General features: G+C 55.9%; 2 protein-coding genes across 4 annotated transcripts; both read right to left on the reverse strand.

The window, feature by feature from the left end:
- Window positions 1-1,518: 1,518 nt before the first annotated feature.
- JPT1 (Jupiter microtubule associated homolog 1) lies at window positions 1,519-10,468 on the reverse strand. 3 transcript variants are annotated; one of them, XM_029056933.1, is made up of 5 exons: window positions 10,337-10,468; window positions 8,787-8,929; window positions 8,273-8,367; window positions 7,308-7,326; window positions 1,519-2,002 (listed from the first exon to the last, which is right to left on the reverse strand). In XM_029056933.1, the coding sequence occupies exons 1-5, from the start codon at window positions 10,390-10,392 to the stop codon at window positions 1,854-1,856; spliced, it is 462 nt and encodes a 153-aa protein (XP_028912766.1). In that variant the 5' UTR covers window positions 10,393-10,468; the 3' UTR covers window positions 1,519-1,853. The 3 variants fall into 3 exon arrangements, with proteins under 3 accessions (XP_028912766.1, XP_028912764.1, XP_028912763.1); XM_029056931.1 differs by having other exon boundaries at window positions 8,273-8,370; XM_029056930.1 differs by having other exon boundaries at window positions 8,273-8,388.
- A 7,265-nt stretch (window positions 10,469-17,733) lies between these two features.
- On the reverse strand, window positions 17,734-25,914 carry SUMO2 (small ubiquitin like modifier 2). Its single transcript, XM_029057043.1, has 4 exons — window positions 25,582-25,914; window positions 24,681-24,812; window positions 19,534-19,605; window positions 17,734-18,406 (listed from the first exon to the last, which is right to left on the reverse strand). The coding sequence occupies exons 1-4, from the start codon at window positions 25,600-25,602 to the stop codon at window positions 18,344-18,346; spliced, it is 288 nt and encodes a 95-aa protein (XP_028912876.1). The 5' UTR covers window positions 25,603-25,914; the 3' UTR covers window positions 17,734-18,343.
- Window positions 25,915-27,126: the final 1,212 nt, after the last annotated feature.

Here is a 27,126-nt window from a genome sequence, read left to right on the forward strand (position 1 = left end):
TCCTCTCTCTACCTCCCGTGCGTCCTTCTCCCTCTTCCCTCCCCAGCCCAACTCCCACGGCCCCTTCCCGTTACCAAATCCCGAGTCTGGGGTGGCCTTGGTGCCCCACCCTTCCCCAGAAGCCTCCTCCGGCACAGGGATCCTCTACTGTACTCTCCCAGGTGCTTAGTACAGTGCTCTGTAATTAGCAGACACTCGGTAGAGTACTGCTTAAATCGAGTCCCCTGTAGGACAGGGACTGTGTCCAGCCTGATTAGCTTGTGTCTACCCCAGTGCTTAGTACAGGGCCCGGCTCATAGTAAGTGCTTAAATACGGTTATTATCGCTAATAGTCATGAAATCTTTTAAGCACTTACGCTGAGGCTTGGCAGATAATCCAATCGGACGTAGTCCCCACGGGGCCCCTCGTCTATGAGGGAGAGAGAGCAGGGATAATAATAAGGGTGAGGACGCTGAGGCCCAGAGAGGCGAGTCTTGGGATTCGGAGAGGAGGGGGCGGCAATAAGGCGGCTTCCCTGGAGTGAGGCCAGACCACTGCCCCATGGCTACCTGCCGCCTCAGTCCTGGCACTGGAACGTGGCCCTGTGGCCCCGTGACTCAGCTTGCCTCAGAAGGGCCCACGGGAAAGGATGGAACAGGGAAACTCCAACTCCAGTAAGAACAGGACTGGACTTCCTCCATTTTAGGACACCAGCTTCAGGAAGGCTCAAGCCACAGTATCAGTAGGAGACGTTCCCTGCAAGCTTGAGGACTGACAGGGGCCTGCCTCCGAGCCCAGAGTCCTATGGCCGTGGAGTCCACCTGCACACTCCTGAGGCCTTTTTTTTAAAAATGGTACTTTTTAAGTGCTTATTCTGTGTAAATCCCTGTCCCACTTAGGGGTCACAATCCAACGAGGAGGGAGAACAGATATTCAATCCCCATTTTACAGATGAAGCAAATGAGGCACTGAAAAAACAGTCGACGAGTGGTATTTATGGAGCACTGGGGAAAGGGTTGTACTAAGTGCTTGGGGAGAGTACACCTCCACGGAGTTGGTAGACAACGTTCCCTAGCCAAAGAGAGCTTACAGCATAGAGAGGCTAGGGGGCTTGCCCAAGATCACAAGGCAGGCTATTGCCGAGCTAGAATTAGAACTCAGGTCCTCTGACTCCCAAGCGCACGCTCTTTCCACTAGGGCAACGCTGCTTCTGTGTTGGGCCACCACTCCCCTCCCGACTGCTGGATGGGCAGGTTCTGCCAGCCAGCCGGCCCCCTCCTTCTTCTACTCTGCTTTAATACTTCGGGTTCTAAAAGCTGGGCTCTTATTTCCATGGCAACCACACCTCGCTTCTCATTTCTGTCACCACAACATCCCTGGGAAGTAGGAAAAGTCAGTACCTATTATGCCCATTTTACAGATGATGAGACTGGGGGTCAGGGCCGGGGACCCCTACAGCAGCCGGCAGAAGAGAGGGAGGGAGGAGAAAACGTGTGTTGGTTAAAAACCTTGGACCAGAAAAAAAATCCGCAACCACATTGAGAATCAGCTCTTTTTATTCTTGGAAACACATCGCTACGCCTGGGAAAGCGGGCCTTCAAATCTACTTCTAGAGAACAGTTACGCCACATCCCGCAGACCCGGGCGGGGGGGAGACAGAACAGATGGAGGGGCCACAGTGGAGGGGGGGTGGGAGGGCTGGTTCTTAAAAAAAGACAGTGGTACATAAAGTGCTTCTCTTCAATGAAACAATGTTGGGAGATGAACAGTCAGGCTCAAGTTGTGCAGTTCACAAGCACGGGGAGGAGGAGGTGGACGGGGAGGAGGAGGTGGACGGGTGGGTGGGGATTGGGGGGAGGGGATGGGGGGGCGCTTAGCCAAGGACGAGGCTGGACTTGCCCCCAGGTGGATTTCTCCTGGATGGGGCCGGGGCGGGGGCGACGGGGCTAGGGACGGGGGCGGCGGGAACAGGCTTCTCTTCATTCTGTCCTGGGGCGGCGGGGAATTCTGACTCTGGCTCTTCTGGAACAGAGGAAAATAAAGTAGTTCAGTCCCAAATCCTCTTCTCCTGGGACATGGTCACGCTCAATCCTGGAGACCCCCCCCCCACCTTTTCCCCCTGACATGGCTTTTCAAGCTGGTCGATCTCGGGGTCTCCAGAGGGCAGTCAGCCTCTTGGAACTGGAAGTGGCCGAGGTGAGTCCAACCCTTGATCAGCAGCTTTGTGTGCGGAGCACTGGACTGAGCACTGGACTGGGAGAGTACCCTAGAGATGGTACACATGATCCCTCCCCTCAAGGAGCTAACAGTCTACTGGGCTGAGCTCTTGGGAGAGGACAAGGAGGTAGCAGACCATTCTTGTCCTAAGAGGAGCTTCCACTCGAGCGACATTTTTGGGTGGTGTAATTCTTGCCCTTTGACTTTAGCTCAAATCGAGCGTGCTTTGGATTCTTTCACGCCTCAGCAAGCTTTCTCACATGTGAAGCAGGACAGAGAGGATCGCCGTCATCTCACAGGTGAGGAAACTGAGGCTGAGCCCCCCCTCTGAGCCTGCTGGCTCGTTGAGGGAATGGGTTTGCCAACTGTTGTACCCTCCCCCAAGGGCTTAGTCCAGTGATCTGCACAGTAAGCACTCAATTACCACTGAATGAACGACATCTTGCCCAGGGCACCTTGACCCCGCAGGGCCCAGCCTTGCTCCGCACTTGATCCCGAAGACAGCCCCAAGGGCAACGTGCCCTTCCAGCCTTGCTCACAAAGGTGCAGGCAGCCAGGGGTGTTTCTACCATTTGTAACCTGCTGCAGTGTCTGCCTCTTCCTTTGTTCATTCAGTCGTATTTACTTAGTGCTAAATATGTGCAGAGCCCTGGACTGAGCGCTTGGGAGAGGACAATACAGCAATACGCAGACACATGTCCTGCCCAGGACGTGTTTACCACCTAAAACCTCCTTGAGGGGTAGGCCAGTCAGTCATCATGCTTGCTAACTCTACTGTCCTCTCCCAAGTGCTCAGTACAGTGCTCAACCACGGTAAGCGGTCAATCAGTACCCAGTCCCAGGAAAGGGGTCCGACTCCACCAGTTACCCCCTCAGAACTTTCCTCTGCTTACCCCTGAAGAAGCTCCCTCTGCACAACTGCACTGGCCCACACCCCCCGGACATGCAGTCTGCCCTCCGCCCACCGGCCACCCAGCTCACGGCAGGTGGGTGACCCCAAGGGTCAGTCCATCTCAAGTCAGGCCCCGCACCCACCAAGCACAAGAGCAGCCGCCGAATTCACCCAGGTCCCTCCAACCCGAAAGGTCAGAAAGAGTCTCCTTTGGAAGGCTGCAGTGGCCCGCATGGGGCTGACCTGACCATGGCCCAGCACGCAGATCCAGCAGTCTGCCCCAACCCCAGCTCCGGCACCTAGCTCTACCCCTAACCACAGTGATGCCAAGTCAAGCCCCAGGCAAACTCCAAGCCGACACCGGGCCGGCTCCACACGGCGACCTTCCGCGCCGCCAGGAGCAGCCCTGCTCTACCCGAGCAGGCCCAGATCTGAGCAGTCCAGGGCAGAATGATCAGCTCAGGGATGCTCAACTGCCTGCCCCATCCGCGCAGCGACCAGGGCCTCCCTGCACCTTGGAGATCACCGACCGGGTCAAGATGGGACGGATGGCCTCCGTGTTCTTCAAGAAAGGTCAGCACACACCCTTCCTGTGCCACCCTCCCCGAGATGGTCAAGGGTTCCTTGGCTCTGAGAGTCTGGGATCTGGAATGTTTCTGGGGAGCTTCAGCAACGCGGTCTCTCCCCACTCTGTTTCCCCAGGAGACCCTGATCCCTTAGCAAGGTTTCGAACGGAGCTCCCGGCCCCCGGCAGAGAGGGTAGGAGCCCACGGTGCCGTCCCTCACTCAACCTCGCCTCTTCTCATCTAACTCATTCCCTCTCACCTTATTAAAACCATCGCCCCTGCCCTCCTCCCTTCCTTAACTTATATTTTTAACCACTCAATCTCCAATGGCTCCTTCCCCGCTGCCTTCAAACATGCCCAGGTCTCCCCCATCCTAAAAAAACCCGCTCTTGACCCCACTTCGCCCTCCAGTTATCGCCCTATCTCCCTACTACCCTTCCTTTCCAAAATCCTAGAACGAGTCGTCTACAATCGATGCTTAGAATTCCTTAACTCCCATTCTCTCCCGGACCCCCTCCGATCTGACTTCCGTTTCCCTCCGCTCTACCGAGACTGCTCTCTCTAAGGTCACCCGTGACCTCCTTCTTGCCAGATCCAATGGTTCCTACTCCATTCTGATCCTCCTTGACCTCTCTGCTGCCTTTGACACTGTCGACCATCCCCTCCTCCTCCATACCTTATCTCACCTCGGCTTCACGGACTCCGTCCTCTCCCGGTTCTCCTCTTACCTCTCTGGCCGGTCCTTCTCGGTCTCCTTCGCTGGCGCCTCCTCCCCCTCCCATCCTTTAACTGTTGGAGTTCCTCAAGGGTCAGTTCTTGGCCCTCTTCTGTTCTCCATTTACACTCACTCCCTCGGTGAACTCATTCGCTCTCACGGCTTTGACTACCATCTCTACGCAGATGACACGCAGATCTACATCTCCGCCCCTGTCCTCTACCCCTCCCTTCAGGCTCGCATCTCCTCCCGCCTCCGGGACGTCTCCACCTGGATGTCGGCCCGCCACCTAAAACTCAACATGAGCGAGACCGAGCTCCTCATCTTCCCTCCCAAACCCGGTCCTCTCCCAGACTTCTCTATCACCGTGGATGGCACGACCATCCTTCCCGTCTCTCCGGCCCGCGATCTCGGTGTCATCCTTGACTCGTCTCTCTCGTTCACCCCACACATCCTATCCGTTACCGAGACCTGCCGGTTTCACCTTTACAATATCGCCAAGATCCGCCCTTTCCTCTCCACCCAAACGGCTACCTTACTGCTACAGGCTCTCGTTATATCCCGGCTAGACTACTGTGTCAGCCTTCTCTCTGACCTCCCTTCCTCCTCTCTCGCCCCGTTCGTCTCTTCTTCACTCCGCCGCCCGGCTCATCTTCCTGCAGAAACGATCTGGGCATGTCACTCCCCTTCTTAAACAACTCCAGTGGTTGCCTATCGACCTCCGCTCCAAACAAAAACTCCTCACTCTAGGCTTCAAGGCTCTACATCACCTTGCCCCTTCCTACCTCTCCTCCTTTCTCTCTTTCTACCACCCACCCCGCACGCTCCGCTCCTCCGCCGCCCACCTCCTCGCCGTCCCTCGGTCTCGCCCATCCCGCCGTCGACCCCCGGGCCGCGTCCTCCCACGGTCCCGGAACGCCCTCCCTCCTCACCTCCGCCAAACTGATTCTCTTCCCCTCTTCAAAACCCTACTTAAAACTCACCTCCTCCAAGAGGCCTTCCCAGACTGAGCTCCTCTTCTCCCTCTACTCCCTCTACCACCCCCCCCCCCTTTACCTCTCCACAGCTAAACCCTCTTTTCCCCCTTTCCCTCTGCTCCTCCACCTCTCCCTTCCCATCCCCACAGCACTGTACTCGCCCGCTCAACTGTATATATTTCCATTACCCTATTTATTTTGTTAATGAATTGTACATCGCCTTGATTCTATTTAGTTGCCATTGTTTTTACGAGATGTTCTTCCCCTTGACTCTATTTATTGCCATCGTTCTCGTCTGTCCGTCTCTCCAGATTAGACTGTAAGCCCGTCAAACGGCAGGGACTATCTCTATCTGTTGCCGACTTGTTCATTCCAAGCGCTTAGTACAGTGCTCTGCACATAGTAAGCGCTCAATAAATACTATTGAATGAATGAATGAAAAGAGGAAGGGAGGCTCTGTGAGCCACCTCCAGTCCTTGGAGTCCTTAGACCAGGGGGACAGAGTCTGGCTCTATGCTCCTCCCCTCCCGGGGCCTCCCAACCCCACTCACCCCAAGGGACCACCCCCCACCTCCACCCCAGGGAAGGCGAGCCGGCCGGGGGATCCTGCCCAGACCCCTTCACCAGTTATGGTGGTGAGGGGGGCTGCCAAGACCCCACAGCCCCAAAAGGTTTCCCGCTCCATTCCCTTTCTGTCCCTCTGGCCCCTGCCAACTGGGCACCACAGCTGGACCCTCCTCCCCTCTGTCCCCCTTCTGAGCCTGAGGGTTTTTCCTATGATCCTCCCCGGGACTGAAGCCGGGCAGGATCCCCCGTGGGCCCTGGGGCTGGAAAGCAGAACAGCCCCAGGAGAGGGGTCCACCCCCTGTGTATTTCTAGACTAGCCTCTCAAATGGCTTGCAGCAGCTTGGCTTAGTGGAAAGACCATGGACTTGGGAGTCAGAGAAGGTGAGTTCTAATTCTGACTCCACCACTTATCTGTTGTGTGACCTTGGGCAAGCCACAACTTCAAGGGCTCAGTTCCCTCATCTGTAAAATGGGGATTAAGTCTGTGAGCCTCACGCGGGGTAACCTGATTATCTTGTTATCTACCCTAGCGCTTAGAACAGTCCTCGGCACATAGTACGCACTTAGCAAATCCCATCATTATTATTATTACCACCTTGTATCTACCCCAGCGCTTAGAACAATGCTTGGCATATAGTAAGCGCTTAACAAATACCATAATTATTATTATCCGCTAGTGCACCAGCACTGCCAACGGGTACCCAGACTTGAGGTTGACCAGCCTGCGGCCCAAGCTCCTGGCCAGCCTCCACCACGTGGCTCGGGGCGTTCTGGGCACACCCGGGAGAAAGCGGCCAGGATAGGGAGTTGGTCAGGGTTGAACCGACTGGCCAAGAATTATCCTACCACCTCGGGAGAGGAACGATACAGTCTCCAGCACCGGCCAGCAGGGCTCAAGGCTCCCCACTACCACAATGGCCGGGGGAAACTGAGGGAGCTTCCCGTGGCGACATTAGGTAAGGTTAAATGCTTCGGGGACCGAGCCCGGGGCAAGTCCAGAAATGACCACCACAGTTTTCTCCCGAGCCTCAAGGGAACACGGCCTCAGTGAGATTCCAAAAAGATCGAGCCCGACCGTCCGTGCCGGCTAAGCGCCTCGAGAGCCGCCGGACCCCAGGTGGCCCCGGCCCGCCCACCCCGCTCTGTGCCTTTGGAGGACCGCGGCCCTGCTGAACCAGCTCCATTGTCTGGGCCGGAGTGGCTCGGTCCATCAACACTTGGGAAACACACTGGCACCAGCTGAACACCAACAATACCCGCCTTGACCATCTTGAAGCGGCACAAGGAGCTCGGTCCCGCCCCCTCGCTCCCACCTCCCCCCAACAGAAAGGACCAGTTGGAAGGTCCCAGGCCCCCGCCCGCCACGCAGCCAGATGTAAAGTCAGGCACTCACCGTGGATGCCAGCTTCTCCCTAGAAAAGACGGGAAGAAGAGGATCAGAAAGAATTATCTCCATCCAGGAGGGATCCCACAGCTCAAGGGCCCGGCTTGCCCAGACAGCGCGGGCGGACTTCCGTTCCCAGGGCCGCTGCGTCGGCCCCGGCACAGAACGCTGCTCGCAAAACCCCGGCTCGACCCACCCCGGGGGGTGGCCCCTCTCGGCCTCTGTGCCGAGGCTCCCCAACCCCCTGCCGCTCTCGCGGTCTCAGTCAGCCTTGCCCGACACAGCTGCCAGCGGAGCTGGGGTTTGCAACAAAGAAGCTGGGCAGCGGCGCCTTGGAGCACGAGAACGGCGGCAAGCCCGGAAGTGGTTCTGGAGCCCATTCGGAGCGAGCTGCCTGCCAGAGCCACACCCTGCAGGCCTTCCCTCTCTGGAGACACCCAACTCAGTAAATGGAGACCCAGTGTTTGCCGAATTGATGGTTTGCCTACCCGCTCCCTCCGCATCTGTCCGCTTGTGGTCCTCGGCTGTGCTATTCTAGCACTCGGGAATCCTCAGAGACCACCCAACTCCTCAAGGTGAGGCCGCTCCCCAGAACTGGGTTCCCAAGGGGAGGAAAACACACGCACAAAATGCACACACACACACACACAGAGTGAGCAGTATCTGACAGTACACAGCTTGCGTCAGGGGGCAAGGAAGTACTTCTTCCGTGACAGGGGGAGAGGAAGTGGATGTATGATGCGTGCAGACAACAGAGAGGCCTGCACAGATCCCTCACGCCACTCAACAGATGCCTCCCCAAAACACGAGCTCATGCCATTTTGGGCGACCACATCCGCAAAGGAGAACGCTCTGGATAGAAAGTACCACTTCCCAGAGGCTCGAGGCCAGGCACCACCGAGCATCGCCGGGACCTCCGGGTGCAGGGAGGATTCCAGGATGGGTGGCACCGGCTGGCGGAGAGGCCCACTGACCTTCGGGTCCAGGAAGTCTCCGGCGCTCGCTTCGGACGAGTTTCTTCTCTGGAGCGCGGGGGGCTCGGGGTCCTCCTTATCACCGCTGGCCTTGGCTCCTCGAGATGGAGAGGGTTCTGAGCACCGGGGAAATGGGGGAGAGGAAGCCCTCGTTCCCCCTCCCCACCGTGGCTGAGGCCAAAACACTTGGACCGTTCCCTGCCCGCCGCAAGTGCCCTCTTGCAGTGGATAGTGCCAGCCCCGCCCCTCCTCCTCACTCCCGTCCCCCAAAGCTCATTGCTCCGGTCTCTGTTGTGGACTTTCTGGGCGACCACAGATGCGCCCGGGGCCTGTTGAGGAAGCATCAAGACCCCGGGGTGAAAACGGGCCTCAGCTCCGCTCCCCAGCCTCCCGCCCAGAAATCTGCCGTGGGGGCAGTTCATAGGGTTCGGCCGCAACCGCGGCAGGCCCGGGCGGGCGGCACCAGCGGCCCCCGCCCCGCACGATAACCGAGACGATCGGGTCGGGGCCGTACCTGCCGACTTGGCCCAAGAAGGGGGGTTTTCTTCTGGGGGCCCAAAGATGTTGGACGCCATCTTGTTCCTTCTCACCGGCTGCTCTTTAGGCTCGTCGAAGCCCAGGGAGAAGTTGGACCCACCGCCCGGAGGGCGCAGCACCCTGCGAGGGACAGAACGTACCCACCGTCACTTTAGGGAACCGGCCCCTTGGTGCCCACGGCCCCGGGTCCCATCGGAGCGACGGCGGCACCAAATATGGGCAGGCTGCTTGCAAAACCAAACCCCGGCCTACCGGGCGGCCAGAGACCCAAGTGCCGTCCCACGGCTGTGTCGGGAGCTGGTTGCCGCTAGCCCCTAGCCGGTCAAGCAGATCACCTAACGTTCCACATTTGTCTCTTTTTCTCTCCACACGCACGCACACACACACAAATATATATATGCAAATTCCCCCATCCGTGGCATTGCATTTGACCCAGAAGGCCATCAGTCGATGGCATTTATCGATCACTTACTAGGGGCGAAACACCTGGGGACGACGCCCTCGGGGGAGGACACACCAGCGGAATCGGTGGACGCGTTCCCCGCCTACAGCGGGCTTACAGGAAGGGCCCCAGGGGCATCTCCGGACCATATATGTACGTGTGACAGACACACAAGGTCCTCCGGCTGGGATGCAAGGCCGCCGATGGGCAAACCCGGCCGGAGGGTGGGGAGGCCCAAGGGCCGTTCGGTTGCAGGGAGACTTGGGGGTCGTCCCTTTTTTCCAGGCATCTCGATCAATCGACGGTATCGGCCGAGGCCCTTCCCGGGGGCTGAGCGCGGTCCACCGGTCAGGGGAGAGCACAGAAGAGTTAGAGGACACGGTGCAGTCCCCGTCTCCGAGGCCCCGGGGCAGGCGCCCGTCGGGCCGCGCCGTGTGGGGAGCCCCCGGGCCGGAGGCCGCCCCACCGCCTCGTTTGGAGCCTTTGTTCCCGAGGTGTCTCCCGTCCTCGCCCCCGCCCCGGTGCCGGGAGGAGGGAGGGGCGGGGGCGGCTCGGCGGCCCCGACGGCCGACGGTGGACGCCCCCCACCCGGCCCGGGGTCGGGGGAAGCGGGGCGGAGCCGGGGGTGGAGGCCGGCGGAGGCCGGGAGGCCGGGAGGCCGGGCCCAGCCCCGCGCACGCTCCCCGCCCGCCGCCTCCGGCCATTTAAAGCGGCAGAGCACAATACGCCGCACAATGTGGCAGGCGGGGGGCTGGGGGAGAGGCCCGCCGGGCCCCCGACGCCTCCCGGAGCGGAGCCGAGGCCGGAGTCGGCTCCGGGAGAGACAATGGACGTGTCGGCCCCACCCTGGGGCCGGGCCGGAGGAGCCCCGTCAGTCGCGGCGGCCGCGGGCTGGCTGGGGGCGGGCCGGGCCGGGCCGGGGGCGGGGGTGGGGCCGGCTCTCCCTTTGTTAGCCCCCAGCCCGGCCGCCCTCCCCGGCCCGTCCCTCGTCGGCGGCCCGGCCTCCATTTCCCGGGCGGCAGGGGGTGGGCCGGGAAGCCCCGCTCCTCCCCCCCCCCAGGACCGGCCGCCGGCGCCGGGCTCACCGGGAGCTGTTCCTGCCATTGGGGTCGACGCCCTTGAAGGTGGTGGTGGTGGTCATGGCGGGGAGCGGGGCTGCGGACGGACGGGCGGCCGACAGCTGCTGCAACGGCCGTCAACCGCCCTCAACCTCCCCGCGCCGCCGCCCCCCGCCTTTATAGCCGCCCTCGCCCCGCCCCCCGGCGCCGCCCGCATTGGGCCATTCAAACGGACTGCCCCCGTCCTATTGGCCGCCCGGGCTGCCGCTCAGCCCCCCGCCGCGCCGCCATTGGCCGAGCCCGGAGGCCCCACCCCTCCTCGCCTTCGGCCTCGGCTTTCTCCGGCACCGCCCGCCCGCTCCCTTCCGAGGGCCCCTCTGACCCGGGCGACCCCCACCTGCTGAGGGCCCGCAACGCCTCCAACGGGGCTTGGCACGCAGGAGCAGCTCGATCGATCCCATCGATCGACTCATCGGACGGGGCCCGGGGGCTCCCTCGCCGCCCCCCCCCCCCAACCCGGTGCCGCCGAGAACACCGCGGGCCCATACTAAGCGCCTCACCGACACCATCATTATCATCGTCATTCGTTCAATTCATTCAATCGTATTTCTTGAGCGCTTCCTAGGGGCAGAGCACTGGGCTAAGCGGTTGGAACGGACACCCCGGCGACAGATGGAGACAAACCCTGCCCGTTGACGGGCTCAGTTGTTATTGAAAGCTGGGAAACGCAGACCCGATGCAGATCGGAATTTGACACCTCGGTGTAGAGCCGTGACATCGGCTACATCCATCCATCGATCATGTTTATCGAGCACTTACTGGGTGCTGAGCACTGGAGCACTAAACCTTTGGAATAGTACAGTACAACGGCATAACAGAGTTGGTAGACACGGTCTCTGCCCATAAAGAGCTTACAGTCTATAGGCCTCGTGTGTCATTGATTTTTTTTTTTTTTTAATCGTACTTGTTAAGCATTTACTACATGTCAGGTACTGTCCTAAGCACCGGTGTAGCTGCGAGATACTCGGGTAGGATTATCAGGTTGGTCACAGTCCCTGTCCCGCATGGGACTCGCAGTCTTAATCCTCATTTTACAGATGAGGTAACTGAGGCACAGAGAAGTGAAATAACTCGCCCAAGGTCACACAGCAGACAAATGGCGGAGCTGGGTTTAAATCCCTGGTCCTCTGACCCCCAAGCCTGTGCTCCTTCCACTTTGAGACGTTCACTGCTGCTATGTTTGGAAGTCATCCTGACCCCAGGGTGGAGGAGGGGTGGGGATGGGGATGGGTCAGTCCACCTCAGGCCTCTGTTTAAATCTCCAATCTTTATAAATTGAGCTGGAAACCCTCTTCCCACCCAACTGTCATCTCCCTCCAGGGTTTCCAGGACAACAACAAAAAAAACCCCTCCTTTGAAAAGCACAATAAAAAGCTAAGCATTGTATCACGCCTCAGAATGCTGCCCCAGAGGGTTGTGGTCATGAATCTGTATATCCTTTATAACATCCAGCATCACTTAACTGGGTAAATATTTTAACCGTCACTCCTTGAGCCTCTCTCAAAGCCAAACACCCTCAGATCCATTTCTCTTTTCTCCTCTTTTGTCGTTTGTGTCTGTCTCCCCAACTAGAAGGTAAGCTCCTTAAGGGCAGGGATCGAATCTCTTTGTTCTTTTGTGCTCTCCCAGTGTGCAGTGCACCCAGGAGGGACTCAGGAAATACTATTCCTGAAATAATGGCAGCCTGTATGGGGAAACCGTGTTCTGAGAGAATGCAGTGAGTCTCAGGCAGCCACGAGGTCGACTAGCCTGGTCAGCCACAGGTGTGACTTTGGCCCAGTCTGCAGCACTCACCTCCCCGTCTCAAGAAGCAAATCTCATGGGTCCCGGTGACCGATCGCTCCACGAGCCTCCCGGACTCTCATCGAACATTCAACTATCTCAGGAAACCCATCGATTAATCAATCATGTTTCTCCGGTGCCCACAAAGTGCTGGAGAGAGTACAGCTCAGAGGGAGTAAACCCGCACCTTGAGGACCTTCCCAATCTAGCAGGGGAGACAGATTCTAACATAAGGAATTACTCTTCTCTCTCTGGGAAGAATGAGCAGCTGCAAGAGCCAAACTTAGGATTCAAGGGAGGCTGGTGGTTACTGAGATTCATTCTCCAACCATCGCATAATCGCTTGGGCTGAAAAATTCCATGTACTAACCCCTGCCTGGAATTCCCTCCCCCCCAAGCCTCCCAGATCTGCCGGACCACAGCTCTCCCCGATTCATCAACCCTTTGGCGGCTGCTGGCACTTACGTACTTATTTATGTCCACCTTAGATATAAATGCATTTGATATTTCTATGTCTGTCACCCCATTAGTGGGCCAGTTCCTTGTGGGCAAGGAACATGCCTTATGCTGCTGTACTATCTCCCAAGCATTTAGTTCAGTGCACTGCACTCAGGAGGGGCTCAGTACGTTACTGCTACTGGCCTGGGCAGAACAGATAATAATAATAATAATAATAATAATAATAATAATAATAATAATGAGGGTATTTGCTAAACGCTTACTTTGTGCCAGGCACTGTACTAAGTGCTGGGGTGGATACAAGCGAAACAGATTGGACACAGTCCCTAACCCACTTGGGGCTCAAGGTCTTAGCCCCCATTATTTTACAGATGAGGAAACCAAGGTCCAGAGAAGTGAAGCAACTTGCCCACGGTCACGCAGGAGACAAGTGATGGAGCCAGGATTAGAATTCATGATCTCCTAACTCCCAGGCCAGTGCTTTATCCATTAGGCCATGCGGCAGAGGCCCCGTTGAACTAGAAGGGGGCTGGGTGAGACAGGAAGGGGCTTGGAACTCACTTATGGGAGCTCACAGTTGCTGTGGGGGTCTCTGCAGCTGTCGCTCGATCCGTCGATAGCTGCCAAGTGTCGAGGCTTTTGGGCAGTGAGTTTTGGGGCTCCTTTCCCCTCTGTTTTTATGGCAGAGAGCTGCGGTCCAGGATAGAGCTACTCATCTGACCGCCTCTGTCCTTAAAAGGCTAGTCACCGGCCTACCTTGGAGAGCCCAGCAGGTTTCGCTCCACTCTTGCTGGAGGAGAGGAGTTACACGTCTGGAGAAATGAGGCCCCAGGCCCGAACCTACTTGGCCGATTTCTTGCAACAGCTTGAGGGAAGTGTTTCTTTCCTCTGAGAGTGAAAATAGGGATTCTTTCTCTCGCTGAGATGAGAGAACAAAACAGTGTGAAGTGAGATGCGAAAGCTTCAGGCTGGGGCCAAAGGAGGGGGCTGGAGAAGAGGGTGGGACATTTCATTTGGATTTAGGGTCCGCTGCTCTAGGGCAGTAAGGGGTGGTCAATCCCTACCCAGGCCTGCAACCCAAAGTCACTATTAAACCGACTCCCGTCCCTGCTGCTGCTGTTTTGGGACCCAGCGGCAGTGTAGGCACTTTTTTTTTTTAATGATATTTGTTAAGCACTCATTCATTCATTCATTCAATCAATCGTATTTATTGAGCGCTTACTGTGTGCGGAGCACTGTACTAAGTGCTTGGAAAGTACAATTCAACAACAGAGAGAGACAGTCCCTGCCCACAATGGGCTCGCAGTCCAGAAGAGAATAATAATAGTTACGGTTTTTGTTAAGGGCTTACTATGTGCCTAGCACTGTTCTAAGCGCTGGGTTGGATACAAGGAAATCAGGTTGTACATAATCCCATGTTCCACTTGGAGGGGTCACGATCTTAATCCCCATTTTTGTAAAAAAAGCACAGAGAAGTGAAGTGACTTGCCCAAGGTTGCAAGTAGACCAGTGGCAAAGCTAGGATTAGAACCCAAGTCCTGGGGAGGGAGTCGGCACTGCCAAGGACTCTGACAAAAAACACATGCCTTGCCTTGACATTCAGGGGATCTGGGTGGGGGACACAGGGAAATAACCCCAGCTCATGAGGGTCCGACTGCTACCTCGTTATACCCAGCCTCCTGCTTCCGGGGATGTGAAACTGCTTCCTCCCTCATTTCGTTTTGCAAACAGGACAGGCATCTGCCCGCTTTGGTACCAACAGGTGAACCGAGGCAGATGGGAACACCCATCACCAGTCAGGAGCATAGGGCAAACTCACCTGGTATGTTGGCAGAATCCCCTGGGTCCCCCCAAGGCCAGGTGGGCAGGGATGGTGGCCACAGAGACTGAGGCACAGAAAGCACCTGCCTCCCCCGCTGGGAACCTGCAGGGCCTGAGATTTGACCATCCTTAAAGGGCGCTCCCAAAGGCAAGCCAAGTGCAGTAGACCGTCAGCTCCTTGAGGACAGAGACTGTGGCGTTTTTCTCCTTTTGTTCTCTCCCAAGGACTTGGCGCGGTGCTTTGCAAACAGAAGGCTTTGCAAACAGAAGAGTTGTTCTTCGGTCTGCTGATGGAGAGAAGGCACAAACAGTAGGTGCTCAGTACATACCACTGGGGGAAGGGTCGCAGGGATAACCAGAGCCCAGTAGGCAGTTAACACTGGAGCACAATGAGGGTGAAGGCCCAGGGGTTGACACCTCAAGGGCCACTCCACTTAATGAAGAGAAAGAGATTTCCAGATTTATTTTGGGCTGAGTGGGAAAAAAAAATGCAGGTTTGGAATAGAGTTGTGATTACTGAATCATTCTCAATGAAAGTGCAAAAAAACCCCCCTTTCAATAACGAACCTCTTCCAAAAATTTACAGTTAAATGAACAAAAATCACCTATTGGTTTTAAAAGCTTGGGGGTATTAAATCATTCAGGATCCGTGAATGTTGATCCCGTCAAGGGACGATATGTCTGTCCATCCACCCACCTTCCACCATCCGCATTAAAACACCCAAAGTTTCCCCATTTTCAATCAGCCCTCCTTTGAGACAAAAGCAGCTTTTGGCTCTTGAACCTGTTTTCTGAGACTCTTCTGAAAACTGACCAACTTCAAAGTATCGTGAGCTTGGAGTGGCCCAAGCAGGTACCTTTAAGGAGCCATTTCAAAAGCACGGCGCTTGAGAAAGATGGGAGCTCCGAGTTCCTCCGGGGGCTGACTTGTCTCCATCGCGGCCTTAGCCTCGTCGGCCCGTCTGAACCCCAAGGCCGGGGCTTAGCGAGACCAGGTGTCGTAAGCTGCAGGCCCTGACTCGCCAAACTCTGGCAGAGCATCCCCTTCCTCCTTCATCTATTATGGAATAAGCAAACTTGGTTAGATTGAGGATGTTTGGGGTTGAAATTCAAGGTCAAGTGGCAGGCACGTGGTCTGAGAGGGCAGGAGGGGAATGGCCCTGCCTTCCTTCCTCAAAAAGTACGCTCTGGCTCGGGTCCCTTTCACTTCACAAGCCGCAGCCTCTTTCCTCTCCCTACACCTACCAATAAGTACACTTCAAAACCTTAGCAGACTAATAAAAAAGAAAAATCTATCCAGCCATTATCCCAAGTTTAGGAAGGATAGGTTTAAATAACAACTGGTACTTCTGAAGCGCTTATTAAGTACACTTCAAAACCTTAGCAGACTAGTAAAAAAAAAACACAAAATACCTATCCAGCCATTATCCCAAGTTTAGGAAGGATAAGTTTAAATAATAACTGTGGTACTTCTTAAGCGCTTACTACGGGCCAGGTACTGCACTCAGAGCTGGGGTAGGTACAAGCAAATCGGGTTGGACGCAGTCCGTCCCACATGTGGCTCCCAGTCTTAATCCCCGTTTTTCACATTGTTACCAGAAAAGTTAAGTGACTTGGCCAAGGACACGCAGCAGACACGTGGCAGAGCCGAGACTAGAACACAGGTCCTTCTGACTCCCTGGTCCTTGCTCTATCCACGAGGCCACTTTGCTTGAAAGGATTTGACTCAATGGCATCATCTGTCACAGTGACTAACTCCCCAAACAAAACCCAGATTCAAATGGAATAGAGGCTATACTCCTGAAGAACAGAATCCTCACCTCCTCCAAGAGGCCTTCCCAGACTGAGCTCTTCTCCCTCTACCACCCCCCCTTCACCTCTCCACAGCTAAATCCTCTTATCCCCACCTTTCCCTCTGCTCCTCCCCCTCTCCCTTCCCATCCCCTCAGCACTGTACTCGTCCGCTCAACTGTATATATTTTCATTACCCTATTTATTTTGTTAATGAAAGGTACATCGCCTTGATTCTATTTAGTTGCCATTGTTTTTATGAGATGTTCTTCCCCTTGACTCTATTTATTGCCATTGTTTTTGCCGACTTGTTCACTCCAAGCGCTTAGTACAATGCTCTGCACATAGTAAGCGCTCAATAAATACTATTGAATGAACAGAATGGTGTGAAATGTCACTGCATTAGTGACCTTCAGCGTAGGGGGACCTGGCCTACCAAACCTAGAACAGATTCTTGATTTTCTAATGATATTCTAATCCAAGGCTGGGCAGAGGGTTTGAGGACTCAGCTTGCTCCCCGATTTGTCTCTCTCCCATTACCCACCAGCACCACAAACAGCTAGAGAATTTTTTCCACTTTAAGCTTCGGGGTCCCTCACAGCACTCATTCGGGGTACCTTTATCAGAGAGGAAAATAAAGCAAAAACTCTAGAAAATGCGGAGAAGTAGATTGGGAGCCCAGTATGGGACAGGGACAGTGTCTTATCTGCTATTTTGGGTTGATCACAGGGCTTCCGCACATCACAGGTGCTTCCTCAACACCCCAGTTCGTTAAATCCGAATGTATAAAGCAATTTCACTCAACCAGACCTGAGCAAGGCAGCCCGAACAGCCGGGTGTTAGAAGGGGAAGCAGGAAGCCGTAAGTTACAGACCCCAAAATCTGAACAAGCTGCCAAGGGCAGGACCCTCACACAGACGCTACCCCTTGTGTCTAAGAAGGAAGCCGTACCCGCCTCCACCGTCTCCACATTTCAGAGGTGAAACGCCATTGCTCACACGTGACACTGCGGACTCACTCTCCCAAAGGTTCCTGGAGCTTTGAGCAGGCACACACCCACACATAGCTCTCTCTAGACTGGATGCTCATTACGGGCAGGGAACGCGTCTGCTAATTCTGTTGTACCGTACTCTCCCGTGCACTTAGAACAATGCTTTGCACGTAATAAGAGCTCAAGAAATACGATAGAGAGCCGGGCATCTCGCAGCTCCTTGTTCAGGGATGTTGGTCCAAAACAGGGCACATAAATAAGAGTAGGGCCGGGGCCCACCTTCAGTTCCTTCCCACTTCCGATCGCCAGACCGAACTAAGCCCATCTGACCAAGGGGATGAGAATTCATGCTCCGCCACAGGTCTTCCCCGCCATCCGCAAACAGAAAACACCGAGTCCCACAAGCGCACGGCTCGACTGCTTCCGGCGGCCATTCTTCCTCAACTCGCTCCCCCCTCCCGGGATGCTTTTACGTCATTCCTTCTCTCCCGCCTGTCTGGAAAAAATGAAAGTTGGCGGCTTATTTTAAACAAGAAGTTTATTTAAACAACAAGACGCTTGACTTTGAAGGGAAAACTATCTAGGATCCATTTCTTTAGAGTAATTTACCCCTACTTAAAGACAGAGACTGCCCTACATGTAACAGCTACGTACAAAAAAGTTATAAAATCGTCCTTGGTTGTACAATGATAAAAAGAAAAACATTGAAATTATCCAATTAAACAAGGTATGTGAGGGTTTTTTTTTTTTTGTTGGTTTGTTTGTTTTGTTAACAGTGAGAGCAAAATAACTTACTGGAATAGAAGGATAAAAGTTGAATGAGCATGCCACAGATGGAGACAGGGAGCGTTTTCTCAGAGCCAGCTTGTCCTCTCTCTCTCCTCCCCAACTCCAGTTGATGTTGATCCAGACATACTATTGGCCATTTAGTTAAAAAAAATACGCATTCTGTCTGTGCACATACACCAGTTACTTTATGTACAATAAAGATAGAGAGGGGAGAAAAAAAAATATCAAAGAAGAGAGAAAACTATACTGTAGTAGTCAGGATGTGGCAGAACCAAATCTCGGTTTTCTAATTGTGAATGTGGCGTGGAGCACAGTCCTGGAGTAAGGTAACGGCTCTCCTGCTAGTAGACGCCTCCCGTCTGCTGCTGGAACACATCAATTGTATCTTCGTCCTCCATTTCCAACTGCAAGCGGGAGAGAAACACAAGGTGGCTTTCACCTCCACTGGGTGCACCGGCTGGGCCCGCCACTCCACCGGGAGTCCCGGGCCGGGGCCCTCGAGGCTCCGCCACCGGCCGGGGAGGGGCCCCACCCCCAGCTTGGGAATCGGCGCCCTCCGCGCCTGACGAATCAGGCCGGAACCGAGGACTTCCCTCACTCGGACGCCAGACGGGCCTTGGCCGCCCGTGGCGAGTCGCAGTTGGGGAGCCGTGCCACAGGGCCCCCAGATGAGAGGAAGCTCGAGGATCAGGAGCAACCAACTCTTCAGTGAAGCAGGCATGAAGCCTCCAGGGATTCACGGGTCCCTCGAGGGCCCCCGGACGCCTAACTGCTCGCCCCACTGGTCCCAACGGCCGACACTAAACTGGTTGCGATCCCGGAGCCGAAAGGGGAAGTCTCAAACGCCTCCCTGTGGCAAACTCCAAAAACTGCTTTCAAATTTCTCCGTGCTGGTCCAGTAGGCTTAGACCAGCTTGAAAAAACCCTCTGGAATCATCCCCACGCCCCAGTCGCTCAAAGGCACCCCGGATTTGGAAATGCTCAAGGTGAGTGAGTGGACAAGGTGAGTGCTCGCCGGCACTTGGGAGCAGTTCCTCATGGAAAGGCGTGGGTCCCGGCAATGGGCCCTGGGCTAAGCTGGATGGGGACAAAACCCTGGCAAGAGGGGCAAAGAGGAGGGCGGAGCGAACACAGACTCTACCACGTCGCCCCAGAAAGGGGCCGGAACTTGTTCTCTCCCGCCTGGCCAGATCTTCACCCCAGGAAAAAGGACAACCACCACCCCGACGTGCTTCGGAGCGGCTGCCTTGCCCATCCACACGGGCAGCTTTTTGGCCTTCGCACTGAGGTGCGTGAGCCTTTTGACAAATCAAGACTAGCTGGGATGTCCACCAGGACCCAAGCGCCCCTTGGATCTCTGTGGATTCCTCCATAGCCCTCCGATGGGAGTTCGGGGACCAAAGGCGGACCCGGGTCCGCCAGCCGCCAAACGACTCTGAGGCGACCGGCCGCCCGCGGATTCTGCCTCCCTTCGCTCCAGCAGGGGACCCGGGGGGGGGAGACCTTCGGAGGTCAGCACCAAAGCGCTTACCTGTGCGGGCGTGTCTGTTTCATTAATTGGCTGCCCATCGAACCGGAATCTGATCTGCCTCATCGACAAACCCTGGGCAAACAGAGACAAGAAAGGATACGGGTGAGCATCCGTTCAATGCGACAGGAAGCTTTTCCGGGGGCCTGGCCAGGCCCGAGGGGGGCCGAGCCCCACTTTCATTCACACGCATCCTCTGGGGGCACGTCAGCAGCTCAAGATGTCACTGCCTTTCGATGCCTCCCGGTTGGGGAAGAAATCCACCGATCCCAAACGAACACTAAGGAGCTGCCGTGATGAAAACTCCACAGTCCAAAAACGGACACTTAAGACGTGCATAATATCCCTGCCGTTAAAATAAATAGCCCAGTTTTATACAAGGGAAGATTAACCCACTCGAGAGTAACTCCTACCCAATGATATCTGAATAAAACAACAGTGTGGGTATCTGGTAAGCACTTACTACATACCATGTACGGTGCTGAGCACCGGGGGAAGACACAAAGTAAAAAGGATCAAAGTCCAGGGCCACTCCGGGTTCACAGTCTAAGCGGAAGGGTGAGCAAGAATTTTAGACCCATTTTACAGATGAGGAAACCTAGGCTCAGAGAGGTTGACTTGCCCAGGGACCAATGGAAGCCAAGTGGCAGAACTGGGCCTAGAACCCAGGTCTCCTGACTCCCAGCCCCATGCGCTTTCCACTGGGTCATACTGCCTCCCAGCTCCAAAAAGCACAAAAAAAGTTACCCAGAAGTATTCTGAGCCAAAGTGCAGGGTATCGACTCTCAATCAATCAGTGGCCTGCTCTGGGCGCTTTAGAAAGTACCATCCAGCTGAGTCGGTAGGCACAATTCCTGATCGCAAAGAGCTAACTCACACACCAGATCCTTTCATCCAAACCCCAGCACTGGTTTCTGGTTCACTTCAGGCCAAGGCGATCTGATCTTGAATCTCCTCAGGACATTTTCACGTCCTTATACTTCACCCTCCCCGCCCCCCCCACTCTAAAACTAGAGTTAAAGGCCTCTAAGGGAGGGACCCGGACAAAAATATTTAAAAAAGGCACCTGCCTTTCAAACTTCCCCAAAGTGTTTCTTGGAGTGGGCCTGTAGAAACGGCATACCTGATAGGCAGACTATTTCAGTTGACAACTGTTGTCACCTCCGCCTAGACAAGCAAAGGTGCTCCGAACCTCAACTTGCCACGTAACCTCTTCCCTGTAACTGATGCACAAAACAACTCAAGTGGCCTCAAAGTAATAAGCCTCCTTCAGGGGACGGAAAGCCAACCTCTAGCTCTGCTCCGGGCCCCGCGTTTAACCCAGTTTTCGTCTCATGTGCCTTAGGGCTCCTTCCCCTCCGCTCGAATTCTTTTCTACCGTCTAAAACTCTTCCCTCTCAGCATCTCACTCCCCCCCGCCCCCCCAACTCTACCACGGCCTATCAAGATTCTTCCCCCAAAACCAAACCAACAGCAACAAGAAAATGAAGAAATCTGTGTTCCTACTTGAATGTAAATGATAGTATTCCACTATAGCCGGAGGGGCAGAGTTTTTCATCTCTGAAGGAGAAATAAGAAACCCAAGGTGATCTCCGGGGTCTAGACTCCTCATGCACTCCCTCAATCGTTTTCATCTTCGAGTTAAGCTTGCAGCTGGTTCCGGCGCGGCTTAATTTGCTACCAAATGGAGCGATCAAAGGTCTGGTTGAAGAAGAGGGTGGCCGCGGTCAGGGCCGGCCGCCACGGTCAGGGCCGGCCGCCACGGTCAGGGCCGGCCGCCACGGTCAGGGCCGGCCGCCACGGTCAGGGCCGGCCGCCACGGTCAGGGCCGGCCGCCACGGTCAGGGCCGGCCGCCGGGCGGGGCAAGGCTCCCTGGCTCCCTCCCTTGGTGAGGCCGGAACAGTGTGTGCGGCTCGGCCCAGGGGGCAGAGATGGCAAAGGAAACCAGGCAGCCCACCTCGGGAGCACCTGAGGTGTCCATTCGATCGGATTTACTAAGCGCTTCCGCTGTGCGGAGCCCGGGGCTAAGCTTAGCTCGGTATCTCTACTGCCACCTAGACGGATTAAAATAATTAATAAAACAGCTAAAAAGACCCCAAAACCCTCTCAAACCCAGAGCCGTTTAAGCAATAAAAAGCAAACGAAAATGCAGAGGGGGAAGTAAAATTCTGGCCATTCGATTTACCTTAATTCTGACAACACATTTCTCCCCACTCCAGCCTTTATCCCCCCCAGGGTGGATGAGAGACCAATTATGCCTTTATTCAAAAAGCTTTAGAACTTTTTAACTTAAAATCATCACGAATGGGGAACACTGAGTATACGGGGTGCGCTTTTTTCAGGTTTTAGACATGGGCCCCACACTTCAATCCGTCTCCGGAGGTTCCTTGAAATACCGACAAAGCAGAGCCCATTCAACATCTGGAATTCTTAGCTTTATTCTCAAACTGCCTCTCTACCTCCAGAGAGAATAGCCTTCTTAATAGGAGCAGGAGTGGACAGTCAGCTGACCCGATTCCCGACCCATTAGCCTTTTGGTTTCTTTGCAAGCAAACAAGAGAGTCAAGCCTGTACCTGGCACTAAGAGTGCAGTTAAGTGAATAAAGGATCGTTGAGGAATGAACATATCTGGTAACAGAGAGGAGAAGTTTGAAGGTAACAGGTGAGGAGAGAGGGATGGGGGAACCATGAGAAGAATGTTAGGAGGAGATTCTGGGTAACTGGAGGCCGTTCGCTTCTCACTGATTTCACTAATATCTGCACCACTGAATCAGGATTCGGTTTCCAGATGAAGTGTCAAAATTGTTCAAAAAGTAACAACAACAACAAAAATCAAAATAAACCACAGTTTTAAAACATGTAAATGAACCTTCTGAAAATGAAAGTGAAACCCTCATCTTAAACCAGGCCATGGAACAAGGTTAACTGAAACGGCAAACGTGTCCCAAAAACAAATCGAGGCTTCCTGACAAAATCGAGTAAGGATGTAAGTCAATTCCTATTTTCATCAACTCCACCCTTCCCCCACTCAACTGAGGAAAAGCCACGACTTAGAGGTGCACAGCTCCGGGTGACCCCATCAAGACCTTAACCTTTCTTCTTACACCTTCACTTACCAGCCTGCTGAAACCAAAGGTCAGCCGCCCATTTAATCTCCCCAGGCCGTATCTCGGGGGACCACCCCAACGCTCGACCATCAGCTCTAGGGCTCAGGCAGACCAGTCGAGAGCCGCTGACCTTCTGGGAGTTGGGCATTCCCCTTGGGTGGGCGAGTAAGGCTCAGCCAGTGACCCGCTACTGGGATGCTGGGGCGGGAGCAGGGGGCCTGGAAGGAGGGGGGTCGGTCCATCCGTGCCGGTGATGTTTTGAACGAGAACTTCTCCAAGCACCGACGGCCCCATTCTGAGCGATTCAGAGGTGAAGCTTTCGGGTGAATAACGGAGTTTTCTGAGCACCCGGGTTGGGCATCTACCCAATGATGTAGCGAGAACTTCGAGAATCCCATTTGGTCTCTCGAATCACAGGTGAGCTTTAAAGAACACATCCTGAGACGGAGCACTTGATCCCAACCCTCAAGAGCTGAAAACTTTTTGTGGTAAGAGGGCTGCTCCGAAAGATTTCTGGCAAGATGATCAAGTCTTGTTGCTGTGGGATTCCGCAGATTTTTAAAAATTTATATTAAAAGTAAATCGGGCCCAGACTAAGACACCTCACACTGCGAGAATTTCAGAAAAACAAAATCCCGCTCACGGCTTCACCTTCCGACACTGGTTCAGCCTAATACTCTTCACTCCTTAGGACGACACCCGAAGCTCAACCATGACTTCGCTGCCTAATCGGTGCCCATTTAAATCGGGCCCTTACCTTTACTCCGAACCCACATTTTGGATAAATGTACTCCTCTAGTCCCCCCTAGATTGGAAGCTACTTGAGGGCAGAGAACATACCTACCAACTTTGTTGTGTTGGACTCTCCAAAGCGCCTAATATAGTGCTCTGCACAAAATAAGTGCTCAATAAACACCATGGATTTATTCATCTCAAACTGATTTTCTCCACTTCTGCTCTTTGCAGACCACTCACGGTGGACAATAACTAAGCATGCTAATCTTTTTTGAATTTCGGTACCAAATTCACCTATGAAGGTGCCGGGCGGATCTCGGACGCAGCAATCTGAGAGAATGCCGCCCTTCACGTCTTGAGTTTCTTCCATCCCATTGAAAGGGTAGCGGTTCCATCGATAATGGGCTTGGTAAACTTGATCAATCGGTCAATGGTATTTACGCACCCACTGCTCCTGGCACTTTCTCGTTTCAGGAATCATTTACAATTTGAAGGCTAAGGACAAAATGGACTTCTGCTCCTATAAGTTTTAAACGAGGCTAAGTAGTAAACTCCCCGTAGGCAGAGCGCGTCTCTACCAACTCTGTTGTATTCTCTCAAGCGTTTAGTACACGGACTTTGAACATGGTAAATGTTCAGTAGATACCAGTGACTGATAATGAGGTCTCCAGAAGGGTCCACTACCAGTGTAATAAGGCCTCCCGAAGGGGATCCACTACCAGTGTCTGAGGGAGGTGGAGGGGAAGGTATCTTTTAGAGAAGCAGCGTGGCTCACTGGAAAGAGCACGGGCTTGGGAGTCAGAGGTCATGGGTTCAAATCCCAGCTCAGCCACTTGTCAACTGTGTGACTTTGGGCGAGCCACTTAACTTCTCTGTGCCTCGGTTGCCCCATCTGTAAAATGGGGATTAAGACCATGAGCCCCCGTGGGACCACCTGATCACCTTGTATCCTCCCCAGAGTGCTTTGCACCTAGTAAGCGCTTAACAAACGCCATCATTATTATTTAACGTCTGCGAGGTTTCTTGCTGCAAGCTGAAGAGCATCACCTTACGGTCTCTCACGTCAAAATACTGACGTCTCTCTCAGGATGAAGAAAAATGGCTAACGCACTTGGGCATGACAAAGGGTGGCAGGGGCATTTTTCAGGTAAAAAAAAAAAAAAAAGACGGTAAGGAACAAAAAAAGCCCACAGACACACATTAGAGTATAATCATAAAGGCTGGACTCTTGTCCACGGAGGCAAGGCATCCCTCCCTCCCTTCATCTTCCCCACCGCCCCCGCGGTGGCAATGCGCGAGCTCCTCACCTGTCGTTCGCAATAGGCTTTCATGAGTTTACTAAGCGGCGTGTGCCTCTTAATCTTAAACTGCACCACCGAGCCATCCTGCCCCGCCACCTTCAAGTTAATGTGGTCGTTGTTTTCGGTTTTCACTCCTTCCTGTTGGGAGAGAGGAAAGTGGCTTGAAGAGGGCGAGGAGGGGAGATCGAATACGGCGGCGGGGCGGCCCCGGGCCCGGCCAAAACCAAGTCACTTCACAGATCAACAGGTCTGGGATGTCTGAATCCCTCCGGGGGCCCGGCCGAGGCCCCCGGGGACCCCCCAACCCCCGGGTCTCCAACGGCCGGAATCGAAGAGACGCCCAACGCGGCCGTTCTCTAGGGACCGTCCCCCCGCCCCCGACCTACCTGCGGCTGTCGGCCGGACCCCCCGCCCCATTTTGGTGGAGGGGGCGGTCACGGGGAGATGCACCCGCACACACACACGCGCGCTTCTGGGCGGCGCGGGGCTCCCGATCCCCCGTAGGTCCCGGAAACGTTGGGGGCCCCGCGGGCGCCCTGAGGCCTCGACGCCCCTCATCGATGGGGGGAGACCTGGCCGGCCCCAAGGGGGGTGTGGGGGGTTCGACGCTCGATCCCGGCCCGGGCCCCCGAGCCCAGGCCCGCCCCCCGTCCCCGCCCCGAGGGCCCCGGGGGCGGGAGCAAGGCAGCGCCTGGGCCGGCGCGGGAGGAAAATGGCGCGGAGAGCCGGGCCCCGGCCGAGACGGCCCCGCGGGGGCTCCGGGCGTCCGGGCCGGGGCGGGCCGGAGCGGGGCGGGGCGGGGCGGGGCGGGCCGGTCCTGTCCGCCCGGCCGGGGGGGGGGGGGGAGGGGGCCCTCGCCTCAGGCTCCCGCCACCGCCGGCGTCGTCGTCCCGCGCCCCGGCCTCACCTTGGGCTTCTCGTCCGCCATGGCGAGTCCCGGGTCTCCTCGGCCGCCGCTTCACAAAGGGGCAGCAGGTCCGCACCGACGAGGAGCGGCGGCGGCGGCGGCGGCGGCGGCGCCGGGAGGAGCAGGACGAGGAGGAGGAGGAGGGGAGAGGAGAAGGAGGAGGAGGCGGAGGAGGCGACGGCGGGGGGAGCGCGCACGCCCGGCGTCCCTTGCGTGCGCGGGCACGCGCCGGCCGGGCCGCTGATTGGCCCCCGCTGCGCGGGAGCGCGCAACGCTTACATAAGCTCCCGCCCGCGGCGCGGCCGGGCTCCGGCCGGGGAGGCGGGAAGGAGCGCGGGCGCGCGCCTGGGGCCGGCCGGGGGCGCGCTCGGCGCGGGGCGGGGCCGTATTGTCCTCCTCCGTGCTGAAGAGAATCAAAATGGCCTCCGGCGGCCCCCACCGGAGCCGCCCGGCCCCGAGGGTGGCGGGGCCCACCCCCCGGAGGGCGCCCCGGCCCCGGGAGGGGCACGGTCCCCCCCCCATCCGGGCCGGGGGAAACGTTTTACCACACGGTCTTCCCCCACGCGGCCCCGGCTGACCCTCCCCATCCCAGGGGCGGCCCTTTCCGCCCCGAAGCCCCCCGACCGTCCCCCAAGGTCACTTTGGGGGCCCTGGCCTCCTCCCAAGGCACCCCCACCGTGTAACGACCACCGGGACCCCCGCCCGGCCCCCTTCGAGGAGACGCTTTCTCGGAAGGGGTCGGGCACCCGGGGATCCTGAGACCCCCCCGTTGTTTCGGCCTCATGTTGAGGAAGATGTTGCCGCCGCCATCTTAAGTAGGGAGGCGAGGGTCAGGTCCCCCATCTCCAGCATCCAGGCCCATCCAGCTCCCCCCTCCAGACCGTAACCTCCTGGTGGGAAGGGAATGTATCGCTTTATCGTTCTACCGTACCCTTCCAAGTGCTCGGTACAGTGGTACCCTTCCAAGTGCTCGGTACAGTGCTCCGCACACCGTCTTGGCTCGATGAATACGATCGAATGAATGGAGAGGCCCATTCAAAGCAGGCCCCGAGGGAAAAACAAAGCCAAACCTAAATTCTACAGCTAGAGGGATGGAGATTGTCCACAGGCCCCAAGGCCTCACTTGGGTCAGCGCTGTGGTCTAGATCTTCGGGCTTCAATTTCCTCAAAGGCCTCACCGCCTAACCCTCGGGTGTATGAATCCTCAGACGTAGCGGGTCTCGGTGGTTTTAAACAGAGACCTAGACGGCACATATGGAAGCGTTCTTTTATTCGGTACGGTCTGGGGTTTCCCAGCTTCCCAAGATACCGTGGAGAGACCAGCCGTGAAGAAAGAACGGGGAGAAGGGAAGGTGCAAAAAAACACCCCCCAAACCCCACAATTGGCTCCATAACACACCTCCCGGCTCCAAGTCTGACCCACGCCTCACATGAACAGACAGAGGGAGTGCCTGTAGTTTACTATTTCCGCTATCTGTAATTTATTTTAATGCCAATCTCCCCCCTGTAGACTGTGAGTGTCTTGTGGGCAGGATGCTATTAGAC

The sequence above is a fragment of the Ornithorhynchus anatinus genome, unplaced genomic scaffold (assembly GCF_004115215.2).
Source record: "Ornithorhynchus anatinus isolate Pmale09 unplaced genomic scaffold, mOrnAna1.pri.v4 scaffold_264_arrow_ctg1, whole genome shotgun sequence".
In the NCBI taxonomy this organism is placed as follows: Eukaryota; Metazoa; Chordata; class Mammalia; order Monotremata; family Ornithorhynchidae; genus Ornithorhynchus; species Ornithorhynchus anatinus.

Bases quoted from the DNA above. Each gene is read 5' to 3' on its own strand.
- SUMO2 (XM_029057043.1), bottom strand. From the start codon at position 25,602: ATGGCGGACGAGAAGCCCAAG. The intron at 19,606-24,680 runs GTGAGGAGCTCG...CTGTTTGCCCAG, and splicing joins AAGCCTATTGCGAACGACAG to GGTTTGTCGATGAGGCAGAT. The intron at 18,407-19,533 runs GTAAGCGCTTTG...TCCCGCTTGCAG, and splicing joins AAACAGACACGCCCGCACAG to TTGGAAATGGAGGACGAAGA.
- JPT1 (XM_029056930.1), bottom strand. From the start codon at position 10,392: ATGACCACCACCACCACCTTCAAGGGCGTCGACCCCAATGGCAGGAAC. The intron at 8,930-10,336 runs GTGAGCCCGGCG...TGTCCCTCGCAG, and splicing joins AATGGCAGGAACAGCTCCCG to GGTGCTGCGCCCTCCGGGCG. The intron at 8,389-8,786 runs GTACGGCCCCGA...CCCGGTGCTCAG, and splicing joins TTCTTGGGCCAAGTCGGCAG to AACCCTCTCCATCTCGAGGA.